The 23,473-nt window shown below is 45.3% G+C and overlaps 1 protein-coding gene across 13 annotated transcripts in view; it reads right to left on the bottom strand.

Moving 5' to 3' along the window:
• Positions 1–23,473, bottom strand: part of CACNB1 (calcium voltage-gated channel auxiliary subunit beta 1) — a 114,931-nt gene that overhangs the window by 33,300 nt on the left and 58,158 nt on the right. For 9 of the 13 annotated variants that reach the window (XM_033918993.1, XM_033918991.1, XM_033918990.1 and 6 more), the window contains 5 exons: positions 22,188–22,307; positions 21,140–21,262; positions 19,149–19,285; positions 18,160–18,236; positions 8,892–9,049 (listed from right to left, as the gene is read on the bottom strand). In XM_033918993.1, the coding sequence (XP_033774884.1) occupies positions 8,892–9,049; positions 18,160–18,236; positions 19,149–19,285; positions 21,140–21,262; positions 22,188–22,307 (615 nt within the window). Of the gene's footprint in view, positions 1–8,014; positions 8,035–8,891; positions 9,050–18,159; positions 18,237–19,148; positions 19,286–21,139; positions 21,263–22,137; positions 22,308–23,473 lie in introns of those variants that run through there. The other 4 variants (XM_033918995.1, XM_033918997.1, XM_033918998.1 and 1 more) reach the window with 2 other exon arrangements.

Consider the following 23,473-nt stretch of genomic DNA (forward strand, 5'->3'; position numbering starts at 1 on the left):
TATGGTGCTTCAGTTTAGAATTAGCCACATATAATGGCATAATAGCAGATATTCTTTTTTACGTAATTCTGCAAATATAAAATCACATTTCTTTGATGTTCTCTAATGATCAGATAATATATAATTACTTTCATGAAAACAACTACTTAAATAACACTTTTTGAAATCCTGATTATTATTTGCATTATACTTATTCAAGTACACTTGGCTTGTGGTGCACCAATTTGAGCTCAGCTTATAAAAAGTTGCCCATAAAAGATTTTGCGCAAAAAGCCCATCAAATCTTATAGGGGAACACTGATTGTAGAATGCACATTTCATACTGTATCCACCTCAGTACTGGTTTGATTAGTAGTGTGGGCTGATGAAAGAATAAGGTTCAAGGTGCTGACTATGACTTATAAGTCCTAATTAATATATAAGTCCTACACTATAAGTCTTAATTCATTGATCAAGAAGTCACTGCATATACTCTGAATTGAGTATTGCATTCTTAGGGCCTTAGGTTTGCCTTCAGCCAAAGAATCAAGAGCAGTGCAATTTGGAAATATAATATCCCTTGACTCTTCTATGTTTGTGGAATTCTATTCTTAGCCAAGCTAAGTTGGCAGAGTCTTTGATGCTTTTAGATGTCTTTGAAGACTTGGGGCTCCTTTTACACAAGGTGCACTAGCGTTTTTAGCATACGCACAGGATTAGCGCATGCTATAGCGCGCGCTAGCTGAAAAATTACCACCTGCTTAAAAGGAGGCGGTAGCGGCTAGCGTGCACTAAAACCACAAGCGCACCTTTGGTTACAGTCACATAGTAAATGAGTTATTTTCATTAGGGTTTTATTTTCTGGTTGTCTGTAAACTGTTGATAGAAGACACTTTGAGAAAGGGTGGTCATGCTAATGGTAATATTTTTCCAGTAAGAGACTGTATTGTTTTTAGGGTTCATAGTCATTCGTGCGTGGGACTTCGGTGCACAGACATTGCAGTGCAGATAAATCGGCGCAAGAACCCAGCGCACAGCCTAAAAAGGTACTTTTAAAGAGCTCTGACGTGGGGTGTAAGTGGGGAATCCTCCCAGTTTACTTCATACTCTTCGCGCTGCCATTGGGGGGGGGGGGTTGGAACCCTCCATTATAGAGTAAAATTAACTTTTTCCCGATTTTTTTAGGAAAAAGTTAAGTTTTCTCTATAATGTGGGAGGTTGCACCCCCACGCCCCCCCAACGGCAGTGCAAATAGTATGAAGTAAAGTGAGGGGGTTCCCCCCCCACAGCCCCCATCGGAGCTCTTTAAAAGTAACTTTTTAGGTGGCGCGCTAGGGTCTTGCGCTGAATTGTCTGCACTGCAATGTCGGCGCGCCAAAGTCTCGCACACTTTTGTCCCGTCACCGTTTTTAGAGATTAAAGTGATTAATTTGATATTATATTGTATTATAATTATCACTGTGTTGTACGCAGTTTTGATGTTTGCTGAAATGGGATATGAATTGCTAAATAAATAACAAATATCTATACACTTTATACCTTATGCACAGCAAAATTTACACATGCCACACTATATGCACTGTAATATTTACACACACCACACTGTGCACAATGCAATATTTACAGACAACACACTGTATGTACTGCAATATTTTCACATCACACTAAAATATAAGACACTGCTCCATCTCAAAAAGTTAAACTCTAAACTCACGGGGGCTAAAATTGAACTCTCCATATTAGCAAAAACTCAGTGGAGGAAGTCCCATTAGTAAAAATTACCCAGCTAGTGGGTATGTTGCTTTGCCTCTGGAAAAAGAACTTGAAGAGATCCACATCTGCTTTTTCTTCAAGAATATTTTCCAAGCAGCGTTACATGTGTTACATATATTTTCAAGACCTAACTTTGCCTATAGGAAAACCTCACAGTATGTGTAAACTACTCCTAGCAGAATTCTGTGCAACTGCGCTGTGCAGAATTTACACAGAATTCCCCATTCATGCAGAATTCACACACTGTGCAGGGTCATGCGGCCCGGGTCTTCTCCCATACTCCTGCCGAGCAGAGGTTTTCTGCTTTCCTTCTTGCTCCTATAGAGGCATTTAATTTCTGAAAGGGTGACTATGATAAAATAAGGAAAATGGTTAAAAAGAAGCCAAAAGGATCAGTTGCAAAGGTTAGGACTGTAAACCAGGAATGGATGTTATTTAAAAACCCAGACCAGATGTATTCCACGTATTAACAAAGGTGGAAATAAGAGGAAATGAGAGCCGGCATGGCTAAAGGGTAAAGTGAAAGAGGCTATTAGAGCCGCAAAAAATATCCTTTAAAGAATGGAAAAAGGATCCGAATGAAGAAAATAAGAGGAGACACAAGCACTGGCAAGTTAGATGCAAAGCATTGATAAAGAAAGCTAAGAAAGAATATGAAGAGAAACTTGCCAAAGAGGCAAAAACTCATAACAATTTTTTAGGTACATCATAAGCAAAAAACCTGTGAGAGAATCCGTGGGACCGTTAGATGATCAAAAAGCAAAAGAGATAAGGCCAGAGTGGAGAGACTCAATGAATTCATTGCTTCGGTCTTTACGGAAGAAGATGTAAGAGATCTACCTGAATTGGAAATGGTTTTCAAGGGTGATGATCCGGAGGAACTGAAAGAAATCTCGGTGAATTTGGAAGATGTACTAAGCCAAATCGACAAGTTAAAAGAGATAAATCACCTGGACTGGATGGTATACATCCCAGGGTACTAAAAAAATTCAAACATGAAATTACTGATCTGTTCTTAGTGATCAGTAACCTGTCTCTAAAATTGTCTGTAGTACTTGAAGATTGGAGGGTGGCCGATTAAAAAAAAATGGTTCCAGGGGATATCCAGGAAATTACAGACCAGTAAGCCTGGGCAAAATGGTGCCGGGCAAAATGGTGGAAACAATTACAAAAAAATTACATTTTGGAACACGTAGATAAACATGATTTAATGACACAGAATTAGCATGGGTTCAGCTAAGGGAGATCTTGCCTCACCAATTTGCTTGACTTCTTTGAAGGTGTGAATAAACATTTGGATAAAGGTGAACCAGTTGATGTAATGTATTTAGATTTTCAGAAAGCTTTAAACAAAGTTCCTCATGAGAGGCTCCTGAGAAAATTAGAGTCATGGGATAGGTGGCAAAGTTAAGTTGTGGATTAGGAATTGGTTATTGGATAGAAAACAGAAGGTAGGGTTAAATGGTCATCTTTCTGAATGGAGGGGAGTAAACAGTGGAGTGCAGTGCAGTGGAGAAACTTTAACTAGGACTTCAGCAGAACGAGATTTAGGAGTAATCATCAGTGCAGACATGAAAACTGCCAATCAAGTGGAGAAGGCTTCATCTAAGGCAAGGCAGATATTGGGTTGTATCAATAGAAGTTTTGTCAGCCGAAAGCCTGAAGTCATAATGCCGTTGTATAGGGCCATGGTGAGACCTCATCTGGAGTACTGTGTGCAATTCTGGAGGCCACATTACAGTAAAGATGTGCGCAGAATTGAATCGGTTCAACGGACGGCCACCAGGATGATCTCGGGGCTCAAGGGTCTCTCGTACGAAGAGAGACTGAACAAATTGCAGCTCTACACTCTTGAGGAACGTAGGGAGAGGGGGAGACATGATCTAAACATTTAAGTACCTCACGGGACGTGTCAAAGTGGAAGATGATATTTTCTTTCTCAAGGGACCCTCGGCCACAAGAGGGCACCCGCTCAAACTCAGGGGCGGAAAATTTCATGGCGACACCAGAAAGTATTTCTTCACAGAGAGAGTGGTTGATCATTGGAACAAGCTTCCAGTGCAGGTGATCGAGGCAGACAGCGTGCCAGACTTTAAGAATAAATGGGATACCCATGTGGGATCCCTACGAGGGTCAAGATAAGGAAATTGGGTCATTAGGGCATAGACAGGGGGTGGGTAAGCAGAGTGGGAAGACTTGATGGGCTGTAGCCCTTTTCTGCCGTCATCTTCTATGTTTCTATGGGTCTGTACTGGGACCGGTGCTATTTAACTTATTTATAAATGATCTGCAAATTGGAACGGCGAGTGAGGTGATTAAATTTGCAGATGACACTAAACTGTTCAAAGTTGTTAAAACGCATGCAGATTGTGAAAAACTGTAGGCAGACCTTAGGAAATTGGAAGACTGGGTAACCAAGTGGCAGATGAAATGTAATGTGGACAAATGTAAAGTGATGTACATTGGGAAGAATAACCCAAATCACAGTTACCAGATGCTAGGGTCCACCTTGGGGGTTAGTGCCCAAGAAAAAGATCTGGGTGTCATTATAGACAATATGATGAAACCTTCCGCCCAATGTGTGGCAGTGGCCAAGAAAACATACAAGGTGCTATGAATTATTAGAAAAGCGATGATTAACAAGACTGTTATAATGCCTCTGTATCGCTCCATGGTGTGACCTCACCTGGAGTATTGCATTCAATTCTGATCTCCTTATCTCAAGAAAGATATAGCGACACTAGAAAAGGTTCAAAGAAGAGTGACCAAGATGATAAAGGGGATGAAACTCCTCTCATATGAGGAAAGACTAAAAAGGTAGAGCTCTTCAGCTTGGAAAAGAGACAACTGAGGGGAGATATAATTGAAGTCTACAAAATCCTGAGTGGAGTAGAACGGGCAAAAGTGGATTGATTTTTCACTCTGTCAAAAATTACAAAGACTAGGGGACACTCAATGAAGTTACAGAGAAATATATTTTCTTACTCAGAGAATAGTTAAGCTCTGGAATGCATTGCCATTTCCTGGAGGAAAAGTCCATAATCTGTTATTGAGAAAGACAAGGGAGAAGCCACTGCTTGTCCTGAATCAGTAGCATGGAATATTGGAATTTGGATTTTGGCCAGGTACTAGTGACCAGTATTGTTCACAATAATAGGCTACTAGGCTTGATGGACCATTGGTCTAACCCAGTAAGTCTATTCTTATGTTCTTATATTCTCCTGACCTGACAACCCCACACACATATGTGGATCTGGCCTCTCTTTGACTGAAAACCCTCCTCCCCATTATGGATCCAGTATCTCCCCTACCCACAGATCCTCCTAAAGTAGTAGCGGCATCTGTGATGTCACTTCCTATAGATGGATGACAGGAGAGGAAAGGCCCTGGCGGGGCTGGTCACAAGCAGCCTGTTTGCAGCACTGCCTCTGCTGGTCGGCCACCGCTGCTGCTTTGGGAGTGCCCGGAGGGGCATCGGTTGGCGAGAGTAAGAGAGGCCAGACCCACAGGGGAGGGGACATGGATGGTGGACCTGATAGTGTGTTTTTGGGGGGTGAGGAGAAGACATGGATGCTAGATCCCCAGGGAGAAGAGAGGAGGGGAAATGAATGCTAGACCTAAAAGTGAGGGGGAAGGGGAGATTAACTCAGGCCAGAAAGGGGGTAGGAAGGGAAGAGTAGATGCTTGGCCAGTAGAGAGAGAGAGAGATGGCAGGGAAGGGATTCAGGGTGCAAGTGAGAAAGGGATGGGATTTAGGGCTCCTTTTATGAAGGTGCACTAGGGCCTTAACACGTGCAATAGCGTGCGTTAAATTCCCGAGCATGCTAGCCACTGCCACCTCCTTTTCAGCAGGCGGTAGATTTTCAGCTACCACACGCTATAGCGCGTGGTAATTTTGTGCATGCGCTAAAAACCCTAACGCTCCTTTGTAAAAGGAGCCCTTAGAGGGAGACAGAACTGCAGTTGGAGTGAGAGAGGGAACCTGAGAAACGAAAAGGCAGGAAGGAATTTCAGGCCTCAGGATGGAGGAATTCTACATAAACGTCAAAATAGTGGAGTGGGCGTATAAAGTCACATAATATTCAAAAAAGGTTCTTCAACAAACTTCTCAAAACACTCTCCAAGACATCAAAAAAAGATTTGCACAAACATCCAATGTGCTGGCTGAAAAACAGTCTTGTAATCATATTGGAAAGGTGGAAGACCTCCTCAGATTCCTTTTCTCAGCTCACAACAGAGCAGCTTACACTGTTCAATTCAATTGGATCAATCGATCATTGGTCTACCACCTCCCCCAAATATCAACTACACTTCTCCCTCCTGATTTGCGGGTTTAGGACTTGCAAATTCAGTTATTCATGAGTTTCTAAACCCGGACCTACCCCTCCTCCTGAACGCCTCATAAAATGCCCAAACCCGGCCCCACTGCGTTACCCTGACTCAAAACGCAGGCAACAAGTGACTTGGTCGGCTCCTCCCTGCGCACAACCACGAAGCCCCGCTCTAACAGCCTCACCTCTCCCAGGATGCTAGAGAGAAGGGGGAAACATGCAGGCCTTCAGCGAATTGAAGAACCTTTTTTGAATATTATATGCCCACTCCACTATTTTGACGTTTGTCTTTTGATGAAAATCGAGTGGAGTAGTTTCTTCTTTTTGTCTAAGTGAGAATTCTACATAAAACACTACAAATAAACTTTGCAGTATTTAAAAAAAAAAAAAAAATTTTTGCATAGAATTTTGTCAGGAGTAGTAAACACAGACATGTGATTGAACTACATGCTTACTTTCATATGCATAGAAGAAAAGTGAGTTTGAAAAAGCACACTTCTAGAAGTAAATTGCTTTTCCGGCAGGTAAATGGGCTCTTTGAAAACTGCTCACTCTCTTTGTGAATTAAGCACAGTTTTTTGAGAGCACGCAGAGGCATGCCCTAGGATGAGACTAAACTAGGGAAGGCAAAAACACTCATAGCTTTGGATGTTCAAAATTGTGCTTTTTTTTTGCCTGGAAAAATCATGAACAGAAAACATGGCACAGATCTCTGTATTTTTTTTTATTTTTTAGAGCAAACGATCCAGGCAAAATTACCTGTAAAGTTTTATAACCCTATAAAAAAGCTGCCTGCAGGGTTTTCCACCAATGTTAGACAGACAGCTTCATCATTCTTCCCATCAGTGACATAGCAGTGGGTGGATAGAGGCCCACTCTCTTTGACTTCAGGCCCACCCAGAAGCAGCACACTTTTACTGCAACTGGTGGGGATCCCCAAACCCTGTCATCTGAAACCCTCTTTGAACATGACCCAGACTCTCTTCAACACAGCTCCACAGCTGGTGACAGCTCTCCTTTGCTGCCCAACACTGGCACACTACGCATGCTCAATGTTTACATATGCACAGGATAACTGAGAATGTGTCGGGTGCCTAAGAAGAGCTGCTGCTGAATGTGGAGCTGTGTTGAAGAGAGTCTTGGTCACACTCAAGGAGTTTTCAGCTGGCAGGACTCGGAGATCCCTGTCTGACCAGGTATTTAATTGAGGGGCTGGGATGCAGAGATTACATGTGCCCGCCCAGTTTGCCCAGTGGCCAACCCAAAATTTGAGATCTGGCTACACCTTTGCCTCCCAAATGAATATATTGAGAACTGAATACCTCCTGCCACCTGAGGAGGGGGAGACCCTGGTAACCACCTCCTGTGTATCACCTAATAGTCTGCAGGCCTCACCCATAACATACTGTGTGGAGGATCTTCCTATGATATGTATTGTATGTGTCAATAAGCTGTGGGGAGGGTGCATGTTTGTATCTGGTAATGAGTGGATGATGCTAAAAGAGCAGAATCTTATTTCCCATCAGTTAGGGTTACCATATTTTGAGAAGGGAAAACCTGGACACATTGGCCCCGCCCTGTTCTGCCTCCAGTCCCACCTAGTCCCACTCCCAGAAAGTCTAGTCTTTCTTCTTCCCTGACCTCCGGGCCATGTCTGGAGGGCCTTAAGCATGTGTGACATCATCCGCACATGCTCAGAGGCCCTCCAGATGCAGCCGAAGGCTGTCGGGGCTTTCCAAAACCCAGACAAACTGCCAGGTTTTAGAAAGTCCGTCCAGGCACCTGGACAGTCCTCTAAAAAGAGGAAATGTCCGGGTTTTCCCAGATGTCTGGTAACCCTACCATCAGTTTATAATGAAGGTAGCCTATATCGACTTCTTCATCTTCAAGCTAATAACATACACACAGAGAAGAGAAATACTCAGACTTACCGACTTCTGCTTCTGTTTGGCTACATCAGTGATCCACAAGCAAGAGATGGGCAGAGAAAGAGACAGCGAGGAAACACACAGAGAAAGAGACACACCAGAAATATAGAAAGATAGAGATATACATACAAGTCAGACAAAGGAGGACAGAGAGAGAGGGGAAAGAGGAAGAGAAGAGAGAGCAACAAGAAAAGACAGCAAGGCAAGCATGTTATTAACAAGTCAAACACACGCACCTATGCACATACATGACATGGGCGCACACGCTGGCACATTCAGGTGCACATACACATGCATACAGGCAGAGGTAAATGAGCTAACTGGAGGCTTAGGTAGCTCAGCCACCTTTAGAAGCTGTTTTTGAGAGATTTTTGGGAGTGATTGGAACAAAGGAGTATCTCTAACGGCCCCACAAAACATATCACACGCAATAGTTTGTTTTATTTTATCCAAACCTATGACTCTCCTTCCAAATGCAGGTTGGCCACTCTAAGCTAATGTATTTGGGAGATCTGGAGCCTGATTCCAAAACAGAACACACTGACAGACACAGTTGAGGTTACTGGGTCACAATTGCCTGGTTCTGTGTCAGGGATACTAGGCTGTAAATGCCGGGAATGTTCCTCCTCTGAACTTGCACTGATTCCCATTCCTACTGCATCTACTCTGAATCAAGCTCCAGAACTGCAGGCTTCACGAGCGCTTAACCTCCTTTTCATCTCCAGGTAATGTAAAAACTGAGCAACTAGAGAAGTACAGGCATTTGGGCGCACAGCAATAATGCAAGCTCAATAGTCAAGGGCCAGACAAAAGCTGCAGCATCCCAGGGCCTGGCACACTCATCGCAGGGTCCCAGGAACTGGCGAGGGCGGAGCTTTACCTTTTTAAAGAAAGGGATTCGTTTGACATTGGATGGGGGAGTGGTGACACTGTTAACACTAGTCCTAGGGGAATGCTGGTCTGCGGCCTGTCCATCCAGCTCTTCTTCTAGCTCAAGGGCATCTAGGCCATAAGCTAAGTGAGACATATCCAAGGGTCCTGGTGGGGGGGGGGGGGGGTAGAGGGTCAGGAGGGAAAGGGATGCAGAGACACAACAAAAGAAAAGGTGGAAAGAAGAGTTAAATATGTGAACATGAAAAATTGATGAGAACTAAAAAGAGGGGAAAGAATGGAGAAAACAGTAATTAGAGTGTGCCTGGGAGCTACAGACCAGCCTATCAAGCAATGGCTGCCAGAGGGTACAGTGGAAGAGAGGGAACTATCCAGAGGAGAAATAATAACTCAGCCTGCTGCAGCAGTGAGATATGCCGAGGGCACCGATACTTGTACTCATCTGCTGGTGCATTTCCTATTGAGAAACTGAAGGGTTTTTATATCCTCTTCATGGCTTTGGCAAGCTCAGAATACAAAGTCACAACAGGTCCATGCTGTATCCAACCTATGTGCTCTGCTGCTGCTGCTGTACACTTAGGATTTTCCAAAGGAAAGAGGTGTGCATCTAATGCTGGGTACATGAAAAACTGAAGGAATTTACCCGGGTAAATAATGTGTCTATTCTATTCCAATATCTGTATTCCTTTCTCCATTCCAGATAGTGAATATGAGGTTGATATTCAAAACCCCTTATGTGGCTGATGGTGCTGACTTCACAAGTGGCTCTGCTTCTAATTTTCACAATTTATAGCACTTAATGGCCAAAACTCTATGTTTTAAAAGGGGCCCGGGCGAGAAAAAACGTACTTGTTCAGAAACAAAATTCAGTCTGACAGGGCACTTGTATAAAATAGGTGCCTATTCATTGTGGCTATCCTGAAAACCTGACTGGCAAGGAGGTACTCCAGGACTGACTTGAGAAACATGTATATGCCAGCAAGCTGTGTAAGTGCCATTTCTAAGGTTCAAAGGTATCTATTTAACTTACATAGCATGTATTGGCGAGAGGGGCATACATGGGGGTTTACAAGTTTATTTAAAATTTGTTAAATCGCCTATACATAGGGCAGGATTCATTAAACCTCAAAACCGTGTGCGATCCGTTTCCGTTTGCATCCCGGCCAACCAATTCAGTAAAGGCCTGCATGTAAATGGGGATGATTGTTAACACGCCCCCCCTACCCACGGCAAGAGCGATCTCTGCTCATGCGCACACCCTGACAGTAGTGACAGGAGAAGCAGCCTCCTGTCACTGCTGTCAGGGCTCAATCCAGCCCAGATCTCTCTTGCTGGCTCACTGACTCTCCTGCTCTCTGCCGTTGTTCCCTGCAGTGCAAGCCCCTGGTTTTAAAGCGGGGCTGCACTGCAGGGAACGGCGGCAGAGAGCAGGAAAGTCCGGCGAGCAGGGAAGAGAGATCGGGCACCAGCCCAACAAACCGGCCCTGCCTACCTCCTCATATCCCCACCCCTGCAGGCCCCAATCTCTCCTACCTACTCTGCCAGATCTCACTTGCCTGCTTCCGGACTCTCCTGCTCTCTGCTGCTGTTCCATGCAGTGCAGGCCCACTTTAAAATCACGGTCTTGCACTGCAGGAAATAGCGGCAGAGAGCAGGATAATCTGGGAGCAGGCAAGAGAGATCTGCCCAACACCCCCCCAGGCCCCGATCTCTTCTGCCTGCTTTGCTTAGATCTCTCTCTTCCTCCCTCCCTCCCCCCCACCAGGATCGGCACGGCACGGCCCTCGCCCCCCTCATGGCAAGACCCTCCCAGGATGCCCCCAAAAAGTTGGGAGCAGGAGGGGTTCTCGGTCCCTCCTGCTCCTAGGCCTCCCACCCACCCCTGGTCGGCCAAGGCGGTCGGGCCCAGCCCACCCACTCCGGTACCTTTTAAATAGTTGGGAGCAGGAGGGGTGCCCAGTCCCTCCTGCTCCTTCCAACAAGGATGGCCATCTTCGGGAGCAGTAGGGGTGCCCGGTCCCTCCTGCTCCTTCTGTCAAGGATCGCTGACATCTTCGGGAGCAGGAGGGGTGCCCAGACCCTCCTGCTCCTACTCTGATCTTCGGGAGCAGGAGTAAAGTCTTCCTGCTCCTGCTCCCCAGGCTGCCGCTGCCCAATAGCGGCCTTAGGCCCCGCCCAGGTGCATCATCTGATGCACGGGGAGAAGCCTAAGGCCCTGATTGGCTGAGGCGCCTCAGGCTCCTCCCTTTGAAGGGGCCTGGGGCACCTCAGCCAATCAGGGACTTCCTTAGGGAGGAGTCTAGGGAAGTCCCTGATTAGCCATTGTTTTAGCCAATCAGGGACTTCACAAGATTCTTCTCTAAGGAAGTCCCTGATTGGCTGAGGTGCCTCAGGCCCCTCCAAAGAGAGGAGCCTGAGGCGCCTCAGCCAATCAGAGCCTTAGGCCTCTCCTTGTGCATCAGGTGATGTGCTAGGGCGGGGCCTAAGGCCGCTATTGGGCGGCGGCGGCAGCCTGGGGAGCAGGAGCAGGAAGACTTTACTCCTGCTCCCGAAGATCGGAGTAGGAGCAGGAGGGTCCAGGCACCCCTCCTGTTCCTAAAGATGGCCATCCTTGTCAGAAGGAGCAGAAGGGACCGGGCACTCCTCCTTCTCCCAACTGTTTAAAAGGTATCGGAGTGGGTGGGCCGGGCCCGATCGCCTGGGCTGACAAGGGGTGGGCCAGAGGATGAGAGGCCTAGGAGCAGGAGGGGCTGAGAACCCTTCCTGCTCCCAACCTTTTGGTGCCGGGAGGGGGGGCCATCCTGGGAGGGCCGTGCCGTGAGGGGAGCGAGGGCCATGCCAGTCGCGGGGAGGGAGGTAGGGTGAGTGCTGTGCTGGTCGGGGGTGGGAGGCGGCCATGCTTGGGGGACATGTTTTTGTGAGGGGGTACATTTTTTTGACAGGCTTACCTGTCTTTTTTATTCATTTTTTTATGGGGCAGATATTTTGCATGTGTAACACACGCAAAATATCTGTGCCATGGAAAAAAATGAATAAAAAAGACAGGCAGGCCTGTCAAAATACCTGAAGACCTGACGATAACTCAGTTACTGACAGGTCTACAGCAGTCGGGTTTGCCAATAGTAAAACCCGACTCAAAATAGCCAAGCAATTGTTAGTGAATCAATCGCTTGGCTATTTTGCATGGGGTTTTACTAATTTGCATGGGACGATCGGGATCGGATCACTACAGGCGTTAGTGAATAGTGCAGGAGGGAAATCTGGTCATAAAAGGTTCGCAAACCGATCGGTACATGATTGGTTTGCTTAGTGAATCTAGCCCATAGTTTCTAAGCAGTTTATAGTTAAAATTAGCGGGTAGCTTTACAATGACCAATACATTTAAGAACAGCAAATATGGGGTGGAGAATGAGTGGGCCCCAAACTTACACACATACCTTAGAGCAGTGCTTCTCAACCCAATCCATGAGGTACACCTAGTCCCATCAGGTTTTCAGGATATCCACAATGAATATGCATGAGATGGATTTACATACCAGGGAGACGGTGCATGCAAATTCATCTCATGTGTATTCATTGTAGATATCCTGAAAACCTGGTGGGGCTAGGTGTGTCCAGTGGCAAAATGAGAGTAGGAGGTACCCCCCACCCCCGTGCCCTCATCTCCACCCCCTGCTCCTTTCCTGCCCCCCCCCCACTCACACCATCCCTTCCCCCTGCACTTGTTTAATCTTCACCAGTGTGAGTAGCTTCTCTGGCCTGCTGCTTGCACCAGTGTTGGCTTTCCCTCTGATGTCAAGTGATTTCAGAGGGGAGCCAGGCCAATGCAAGCAGCAGGCCTGAGAAATTGCTTGCACTGGCGAAGATTTAAAGAGGTACGGGGTGGGGGAAGGGAGGATGTGAACGTGGCATGGGGGGGGGTGGAGAGGTGCTGGCGGCCCAAGGGCTGGTTGAGAAACACTGTCCTAGAGATTATTAAAAGGTTTGTGTGTCTCTGTGGCATTTAGGCTCTAACACTTATACCAGCTCTATGGCTGGCATCACTGCTTGCACTTAAATATTAGGCAACGCTGATCACACACACAATCACAAAAATCCCCAACCACCCGCCACCAATAGCCTCTAAGAAAAAAAACAACCTCTCCACCCCAAAAGACCACCTATAACCGCAATCCCACCAACTCCTTCCTCCTATTTTTCACAATGAAATCTACACCACAAAAACAAACACAAACTATCCTACTGATCATCCTGCTCCTAACCAACTGGAAGGCAGCAGCAAACAATATCTCCCCAATTCCAATTATTTCAACTACTAACAGAATCCACCACCCAGCCAGGAGAATCACAGTGGACAGAAACATAAATTGCCAGACCTATATACACCACACCATCATACCATCACATCAACATGGGGAAGAAGACCAACAAACCCCTCTAAGACCAATCCACACCCTCACCCAAGACCACTCATCTACCCAAAAACAATAAACAGTGCACAAACAGAATACACCACACTTACATGTGCCTACATAAACATCAGAGCTCTAGGCCCAAAGACAGAACACATAAAAGACTGGATAGACTGCCTCTTCCTCACAGAAACCTGGCTTACATCTGCCCTAAGGGATACAAAATAACAATGGTCTGCAGGGAAAAAAAAAGAGGAGGAGGTCTAGCCATCTTAGTCAGAAACTCTTTAAACCTGAATATACTAGACAAAATGTCCACCCCTTACATGGATCTACTAGGCTGCCAACTTTCATGCACCACAATAAAAGGATCCATAACTTGCATGCTCTGCTACATTACACCGGGGGAATTGGAACACAGCAAGACCCAAATTTGAAGATTTTATATACTGAAACTCACTAACAGCAACTTACAACCTAATCCTAGGAGACTTAAATCTCCATCTTGAAGACCAATCCTTCAAACAAGTAGAAAACCTACTGTCATTCCTCGAAGCCCTAAACATACAAGATTTTAGAGCCACAAACCACACATGAGAAAGGTCACCAACTAGACATCGCAGCCTTCATGACTCAATAGCCCTTACTGCCAGAGATTCAAACATCAAATGGAAAGTGGTCTTAATCCCTCTGGTCAGACCACTACACATACTCCTTCAGCATCATTTGGGCCAAAGGCAAAACCAAACCAAAATCCCAAAGATCAACCTACAACTCACGTAAATACATCCACCACTCCAAATTCTGGACTAAAAAAGACGCAACAATCCAAGAATGCAACCCCAAGGACTTCATCTCACAATGGTGCAGGGTAAGCACAGCAACCCTAGACGAGTTAGCCCCAATACAAACAAAAACCAGAATTAGCAGACGATCAGACAAATGGTTTGATAATGAACTACTCCTACTCAAAAGACAATGCAGACGACTAGAAAGAAAATGGAGAAAGAATAACCAAGAACCCACGAAAACAGCATGGAGAAAACTAAACCAACAATACAAGCTAAAATTAAAAGAAAAAAGAAAGATACACTACACCAACCTAATAGGCAAAGAAACCCAAGACACAAAAAAACTATTCCAAATACTAAAAGAACTCACAGACACCAAACCCTATCTAGCCAATAACGACACCCCATAGAAACATAGAACATGACGGCAGAAAAAGGCCACGGCCCATCTAGTCTGCCCACACTAATGGCCCACCCCCTAACTACCCCGTCCCCCTCAGCTACCCTTTTAGCTGAATACTTTAAAAACAAAATCACAACTGCCAAGACTACTCTCACTGGAACCCCAACCCACTTAGAAGAGATCACAATGCCCCCCACAAAAAAAGAATCAGCTGCGGCAGACAGAACTTCCCTACTATACAATGGTCCGACCTTAACAAACTCTACAAAAAATACAGCCATGCAGCCTACGACCTCAACCACTGCCCTCCATAACTATTAAAATCCTCCAGTACCAAATTCCACACTCTTCTCTTACAATGGATACAAACCATGCTCGCAGATGGTCTTTTCCCGCAAGACCTCAGCAAAATCGCCGTCACCCCAATCCTAAAAGACCCTAAAGGAGCAACAGATCAACCATCCAACTACAGACCCATAGCCTCAATACCACTTTATGTCAAACTAATGGAAGGCCTAATAGCCAAACTTCTCACCAACTACCTAGAAGACCACAACATACTCCACCCTACACAGTCTGGTTTCAGAACCAACTACAGCACAGACACTACTAGGTTCCCTCCTGGACACAGCTAGACAATACCTCAGCACAGGTAGAAAAATGCTGATTATACAACTGGATCTCACCACAGCATTTGACCTGGTGGACCACAACATCCTATTATAAATACTAGATACAATAGGAATCACAGATAAGAATCACACATGGTTTCAAGGATTCCTACAATCCAGAACTTACAGAGTAAAATTGAATAAAGAAAAATCAGAACCATGGTCCAACCCCTGCAGTGTATCCCAAGATCTCCACTATCCCCAACTCTCTTCAATCTCTACATTGCATCCCTCGGCACCTGCCTGGACAAATTAAGCTTAACCTCCTATAGCTATGCAGACGACATCACCATTCTCCTTCCTTTTGACCAACGTCCTCCATGACAGCTACACTACACAAGACACTTGAAACAGTAGCAACATGGATGAAAAATCACAAACTGAAACTGAACCCAGACAAGACAAAATTAATTCTCCTCGAAAATAATAAAACCCCAACCATAACAAATCTAGTAATAAACTCAATCACATACCCCATACAACCCACTCTAAAACTTCTGGTAATGACAATAGACAGATGCTGTACCATGCAACCACAAATCAACAAAACAATACAAAAATAATTCACGGTCATGAGAAACTTAAGGCAAGTTCGAAAATTCTTTAACATAACACAATTCCAGCTCTTGGTCCAGTCCCTAGTCCTAGGTCTTCTAGAATACTGCAACATACTCTATCTCCCCTGCCCCGCAACCATGATAAAACAGCTACAAACAGTTTAAAACGCAGCGCTAAGACTTATCTATTCACTGAGGAAACACGACCACATCACGGCGGCATACCTAGATTCACACTGGCTCCCAATGCAAGCAAGAGTACAATTCAATTTATACTGCCTACTATTTAAAACCATAAACGGAGACAGCCCAGCCTACCTAAACAACCAACTAATCCAAACTACCTCAAACAGACATAGGAGAATCCACAAACCGTTCACGTATCCCCCAATCAGAGACGTCAAACGAATAAAACTGTACGATGGCCTTCTAGCCACACAAGCAGCAAAACTAGACTACCAACTCTCCAATTTACTGATAACGACCCCTACAAATCGTTCAGAAAAGAAATAAAAACCATCCTATTCAAGACATCCTTGAAGACAAACTAACACCGCAAGACTCATCCCAATTCTCTGAAGCAACTCGCTCTACTCTTCAATTCCTCTGGAAATGACCAGATAACTCCTTTTGTAATCCGCCTTGAACTGCAAGATATTGGTGGAATAGAAATTAATGTAATGTAATGATTAGGATAGTATTTTATGTAGTCCTCCTTTTTTTCTGGAGCTATATGGTAACCCTAGTATATAGATTGGGCTATAGATTTGGATGAGCAGACTGGATAGGCCGTATGGTCTTTTTTCTGCCATCATTTTCTGTGCTTTGATACAGCCCTGGACCCCTGACAAAACACAACTTGGGAACACTGCCTCCTCTCTCCTGCTGAAAGCATGCATGGGCTTCCACAGTGCACATGCTTTCAGCCAGGTGATAAGTCAGGGAGGATCACAGCTGTGAACTTTATTTATTTATTTGGATTTATATCCCGTCCTCCCCATAGAGCTTCATATAGGATTACCTACTGCTGCTGGTGAAGGATTGAGGGAGTGACTAGGCAAAAAGATAGGTTTTTGCAGCTTTTCTAAAGTTAAGAAGTCTTTTAACCCTTTCAGGACCATAAGGATCGTAGGCCAATTTTTGTGGTTTTGATGACATTTTTATGGTAAAAAGGGCTTGCAGATGCCAAAAAATTGATTTTTTTTGTGAAATATCATTATTTTTTTTTAAAAAAATCACACTTCTGGCTTATGGACAGTGTGGCAAGTGAATCTTCTCGTCAATCTGGCAACGACGCTAATGAATGAATGTCGGAACCAGTTTGTTTACATAAAGGCAGTATCCTATGGAATCCGTACATATCAAATTTAGAACTGTAGACTATCCCAATCAAAATTTATAGGATTTTAAAGTTAGGGGACAAATATGTCCCTTGGTCCTGAAAGGGCTACGGGCTCTGATATGAGGAGGTAGGCTGTTCCAGAGGTTTGGGGCTTTTACTAAGCTGTGCTAGCGGTTTTAGAGCACACTGCAATGCCGTGCACGCTAGACTCTAATGCCTCCATTGAGCTGGTGTTAGTTTTTCCGTGTAGCGCAGGAGGCAGTGCACGCTAAAAATGCTACCGCAGCTTAGTAAAAGGAGCCCTTGGTAAGAAATGGGAATAGGATCGTTTCCAGGCTGTCTGGAGTTGGAGGGAGTGTCCTGATGGTACCTTTAGCTGTTCATGGCAAGTTTCAGCCTTTTTATCCAGGGAAATGCCTTTGAAATTGCTCCCTATCTGGGCAGTTCAGCAGGGACTGGGCAAATCTGACATTTATTTTTAAAGAAAACAAACCATTCACCATCTTATTTTTTAAAACTTTCACATCTAAAAAGGTGCAAACCACAGAGTATTTAGCAGAAATCCTAACATGATGGAAGATGTAATTTGTAAATGAAAACCTTTGAGAAAGGAGCTGTAATGCTTTTGCCCCCCGCCCCTATCCCATCCCCAAATCATGGACTCTCACCATCTGAAACGTGCATGTAGAAATTATCATAAGCTATTTGGAAATGGAGTTTAAATGAATTGGCTTTCACGCTGAAACAAGCCATGTCTGAGAAAAATGATGGAGAACCAAAAATAAAAAAACTGATTAGGATGGGGATTAAGTTTTCAGAACGCACCTTCTGGCCAGCTCTTGTTTTTAAAATGCATGGTGGGATTTTGTAGTCCCTGTATCTTCTTCACTATAGGTCTCAGCATGCACCAGAGCAGAGCCATCAAAAAGCCAGAGCTGGTCTAAATTCTCCCTCCTGAACCCTGCAGGCTTGGTGGCTACAGTCCCCCAGGGATTGTGGGCCAGGGATTCTTTATATGATAGTGTTTACATTTCCATGGTCCTACTGGGGGTGGGGTCCCTTTCTGCCACAATGGTCTTACCACTGAGTGGTGGAGCAGGTTTCCGGGTTCCTGTTACCAAATCTCCAAGGCTAGAGCTGGAATTTCCACCAGATTTACTATTCATAAAGAACAAAACAGTGAACAAATCAATAATCAATAAACCAGCAATGAAATTAATCAGGGTGCACAGCATTAATGATTATCAATAAATCCACAAATTAGAAATCAATGAATCAATTAAAAATTTCAGCTAAGACTAGGAATCCTATGCCCCACCTTCCATCCTCCTTGCTGTCAGAAATGGCCTGTGGAGGATAAGCACTACAGAAATCATAAGCACAGCCAGCTGTTCATTTTTAGGGAGCTCAAGGGTGACTGGGAAGCCATGCATTTCCTTTATGCTCTTCTCCCCCCCCCTACACATTCCCAATTTAAAAAATTGTACCATTGCTGGTAGAGATGCACAAGCCCTGCCAGCCAGAGAGATCTGCTCCCTGAGCCTCTTCCATGCTGCCTCAGCAGCGAGGAAGGCGTCATCCTGCTTTCAGCCACCAACATCGGCATTCCATGCACAAGCTCTGTTCATGTGCATGAACTGAGAATGCCTGGGAAGTGCTGGTGTCAATGGGTGAAAGCACAACCCCACTTTCCCCACTGCTGAGGCAGAATGGGGGAGGGCTCAGGCAGTGGACCTCTTTGATTGGCAGGATTTGGATATCTCTGCCAGCCATTCAAAATTGCCACGATTTCAGGGTCCCAGCCCCCCCTCCCCCCTTGGCTATGCCACAAACTGAAAAGTGGAACTGATAAACAGGGCCATATGGAAAAAAAACCCAAACAGTCACTCATCAGCCCCTGCTTGCTGCAACCTCTCTCCTGTTTGCCCTTCAACCCCCACCCCATGCAACATCTCTTAAGAGAGACTGTATGAGGAGAGATTTGGCATGGGAGTTATTGATCAAAGCTCCTTACTGTTTGATTCTGTGACATAAGCCCCCTGTGCCCCATTCTCAACCAAAATTTCTCACCTGGAGCTGAGTCGGTTCTGCCTCATTTTTTGTTCCTGTAGCATCCTCATGTTCTCCAGCTTGACGGGACTGGGAATGAAGCCTACCTCACAGCCCTCCTTCACCAAGCGCCCAATCCACCACTCATTATTGTATTTCTGAATCAGACAAAAAGGCAAATGGTTGAGTGGCTGAAAAGGGCTGGGGGGTTAGAGGAGTCTTCAGAGTCAAGGTCACACATTTTCTACTGATAGCATCTTCTTTATCACATTCCCTTTCACCTTTCCATTAAATATGACTGGCAGGAAACAGGATTCACAAGGAAGGGTCTAGAAAGAGCTGAGATAAGATCCAGATAAGACTTATATCTCCTCTTCTCGAGATTGACTTCATTTGTAGCACTGAATGAGCTACATCTTGATCAGTTCAATGCAGGCTGGTCTACAAGTATCTGACATCCTAAATCAGATATGGGTAAACTACGGCCCGCAAGCTATATCCGGCCTGTTTAGGTTTTTAATCCGGTCCGCTGACCATCTGAACCCCGCCGACTGCGAGCCTACATACCTCCCCCCAAAGCAGCATCGGGCCGGCAGCACTCTAAACAGGCTGCTTCGCAGCCTTCTCTCGTCAGGGAATTCCCTCTGCTGCATCATGTCTTCCCTCTGCTGATGATGTCATCAGTAACACAGCACACGGAAGGCCCAGACGAGAGAAGGCCACGAAGAAGCCTGTTTAGAGTGCTGCTGGCCTGACGCTGCTTTGGAGGGAGGGATATAGGGCTCGCGATTGGTGGGGTTTGGTGGGAGGGAAGGATGGAGGGTCAGTGGGGGTTCGGTGGCAGGGGTGGGTGCTCAAGGGTTCTGCTGCACAAGGGATGGGAGGGAGGTAGGGAAGGATAGAAGCAGGGCAAGGGTTCTGCTGCACAGGGGGATGAGAGGGATGGAGGAATAGAAAGATGCTCTTGGTCCAGTCCCCTCTGTAAGAACCCATTGTGGCCCAAGAGTCAAAATGTTTGCCCACCCCTGCCCTAGATCGATATTTCTCAACTAGGTCCTGGAGTATCCCCTTAGCTTTTCAGGATATACACAATGAATATGCATGAAAGAAATCTGCATATAATGGAAGCAGTGTATGCAAATCAAGTTTATGCATATTCATTGTGGATATCCTGAAAACCTGAATAACAAGGATCGAGTTGAGAAACACTGCCCTAGACAAACATTCAACTATGCTTACTCCATACTTGGGGCAGTTCAAGACCCCCCCCCTCCCCATATCCAACATATCTCCCTTCCTTTCCCTACCCAACTCACAGTCCAGCATCTCTCCTTCTCTTCCCTACCCTCAGGTATCTGTAGCTGCTGCTACTCAGCCTCTGATCTCTCTTTCCCTTCCCAACTCTAAATCATTTTACCTTGCCTCCCTGAAAGCACAACAGCCCAGCAATAACTCAACCCAGCTTTCCCCCTCTCCAGAAAACAGCAGTTAATGGGAGGAAGCAAGAATGAAATGGACAAGTAAACGGTGGGGTGGAGGGAGAGCTGGAGAGAAGATGGAACATCACGGATGAAAGAAAGGGAATACATGAGGGCACTGACGGCTATCACTTTAACTATTTCACCCGATTCCTCCCTTCCCTTGGCTGTGGGGCTGTAACACATGCATAGGACTGTCAGTCCCCATGATCCCCTACTGGCACATTTCTCTTTTGAAACAGGAAGCACACCAGTAGAGGAGGAAAGAGTTCAAAAGAATATATGAACTGCACATGCTTTGAGTCCCCAGAGCCCAGAATGAATTGCCTCACTCCTCCCAACATGAGAAATAGGGTGTGGTGTGGGCTGCCTCCTTCTCTCTGCCCATTGCAGCCTCCTGGAGGGCACATTACCACCACCACCATCATCCCTCTCAAACTTTCCTGCCTTGGCAAATGCCCTGTCCACAAAGTGGCAGGGCTGGCCCTGGTTCTATATCAGTGGAGAAAACCTATAATGACCTCCACTCCTTACCTCTTTGATATGCAGGAAGTCTTTGGGCTCAAAGGAGATAGACATCCCCTGGACGGGAACTTCATCATTGAGAGAGGGGTTATATCCAACATTCGTCCTGACTGCAAAGGCAACAGGCTTTGTCTGTCAGAGAGAGCAAGAGGCAGTGAGGCACTCCAGGCACAAAGCATTCTGCGATGCTTCCCTATCAACAGGATTCACTGAGGGAGGCCTTCCTCCATACCCACCAATCTGCTTTACTGGGAGGCAGCTCACGTTTACTCCCCAGCAGCCAACATGCAAGATACACTGGGTACCAATTCCCAGTTACAGAGCAGCAGACAGTGCCAAGCCCCAATCGCAGCCCAATAGACAATGACAAACCCCACTTCCAGCCCTTCAATACTTTGTTCACAGGGATGAAGCTCACCTTGATGATCCCTAGCGGCTCTTGATCAAGTATTGCTGACTTAAGGAAACCAGTAAATGGACCTCTTAACCATAGAAGGATCGATCATATCTTTTATTGACTAGCCAAATGAATTAAGCTAATAAGATTTTTCTCTTTTATCAAGTGAGATCTGTATGCTCACTCATTAGGCATTCTGACAGAGAAAATGTGGCCAGGAACCACAGCCCAAATGCACAGAGCAATGTGGTATCTGTGCCAGACCACAAACTCCACTTCTGCCACAGTGTAATGCAGAAATCCCAAAAGCCTCATGTCCATCTGAGTGCAGAGTACCAGATCCAACTACTTGATGACATCATAAGCAGAATGTCAGACTGCATCCAGCAGAAACATTCCTGGAAGCCTGAGTCCTGGCAGGTATTAGTGGTGAACCACAGGAAGACTGGGAATCAAGATCTGAATCATCCCTGTGTCAAGATCTTTCCCCTCACTCTGCCCAGGGCCTAGAATTCATGAAAATATGCTAGTCAAATCAAAAGGTCAGCTAGCCAGACTAGGAATTTGCCAGTGTCCTTGTGTCATAGCTGCAGAATTAACTGTTTCATACCCTTGGGTCTTGAACTCCCAGTTTGCAGCAGAAAGACCGGCTCTGCTCACCTTGGCTTTCTCCAGTTGTGCCAAGGCCTGGCGCTCAGCTTCCTTCCTCAGCGCCTCACGATCCTCTTCCAGAGACACATCTGAATCAGAGGGACGACTGGTGTAAGATTCTGCTGAGCCCTGGAGTAGAGGGAGGAATGAGAGACATCAGAGGGGCTATTGGCATGGAATGGAGCCAGCCTGGGCTTGAATTCCAGGGATGAACACAATAGACTGAAATTTGACCAACTTATCCAGTTAAGTTGGGCAGCTGAACATATTGGTCTAAAGATAAACGGATACAAGGATGGCCTGTGGGGGATGCAGAATTCCAATGGAACTTTTACCACAGCGGCCGGTGATACAAAGTCCTAACACGGCTTGATAAAAGCGTGCCTAAATAAGTTACAGTTTTGCAAAATACAGCCAATACAATTGGCTTTTTAAAAAATCATGATATGAACATGTGGTTTTAATCTACTCAAAAGTCATATCTGAAGGAAAGCAGATATAACGACTTGGCTCCTTTGCTGCATTAGGAATGTGACAATTGATATACTGTATACAAGGAGCTGCTGAAAAGTTCTCAGGCTAGCCAACAAAGCTGAGGCAGTCTCCATCGAGGGCTATACACTAGTCCAGTGATTTTCCACTTTATTTGTTCCGTTGGAAAAATACAGAACGAAAAAAGTAGAAAATCACTGGACTAAGGCCTTCTTTTATGAAACTGCAATTGAAGTTTCTAGCACGGGGAGCTGCGCTGAATGGCCTGTGCTGCTCCCGACGCTCATTCAGTTCCTATGAGCGTCAGGAGCAGCGCTGGCCATTCAGTGCGGCTCCCCGTGCTAGAAACTGCTATAGCAGTTTCGTAAAAGGAGGCCTAAGTGTATATAGCCCTAGAGGTGTCTGCCCCAACTTTGTTGGTTGGACTAAGAATTTTTCAGAGGTCCTTTGTTTAAAAGTCATCTAATTGGATTGCAAGTGACAACACTTTAGCTTAACAATTTCATTTAGAGAGTCATTTTTGATATGACATCTAAATCCGAGTTTAGACGTTTCGTGGAACATGCCCAAAAATCAAGTACCAAACATGCCCATTTTCAAAACTGCAAAATATCTTGTTTTTTCAAAAATAGTCATTTTTCAGATATGCATCTATCTTTTTGAACCATTTTCTTAAAAAAAAAAGCATGTCCAAAAGAAAAATGCACAAAACAAGCATTTTTAGTAGAGCAGGGTAGTGAGGCAGAATGGTGAGTGCTCTAAAATCTACCCAAAACCTACTAGACCCAACAGTACTCAACACC

Source organism: Geotrypetes seraphini, chromosome 13 (assembly GCF_902459505.1).
Source record: "Geotrypetes seraphini chromosome 13, aGeoSer1.1, whole genome shotgun sequence".
Taxonomy (NCBI): Eukaryota; Metazoa; Chordata; class Amphibia; order Gymnophiona; family Dermophiidae; genus Geotrypetes; species Geotrypetes seraphini.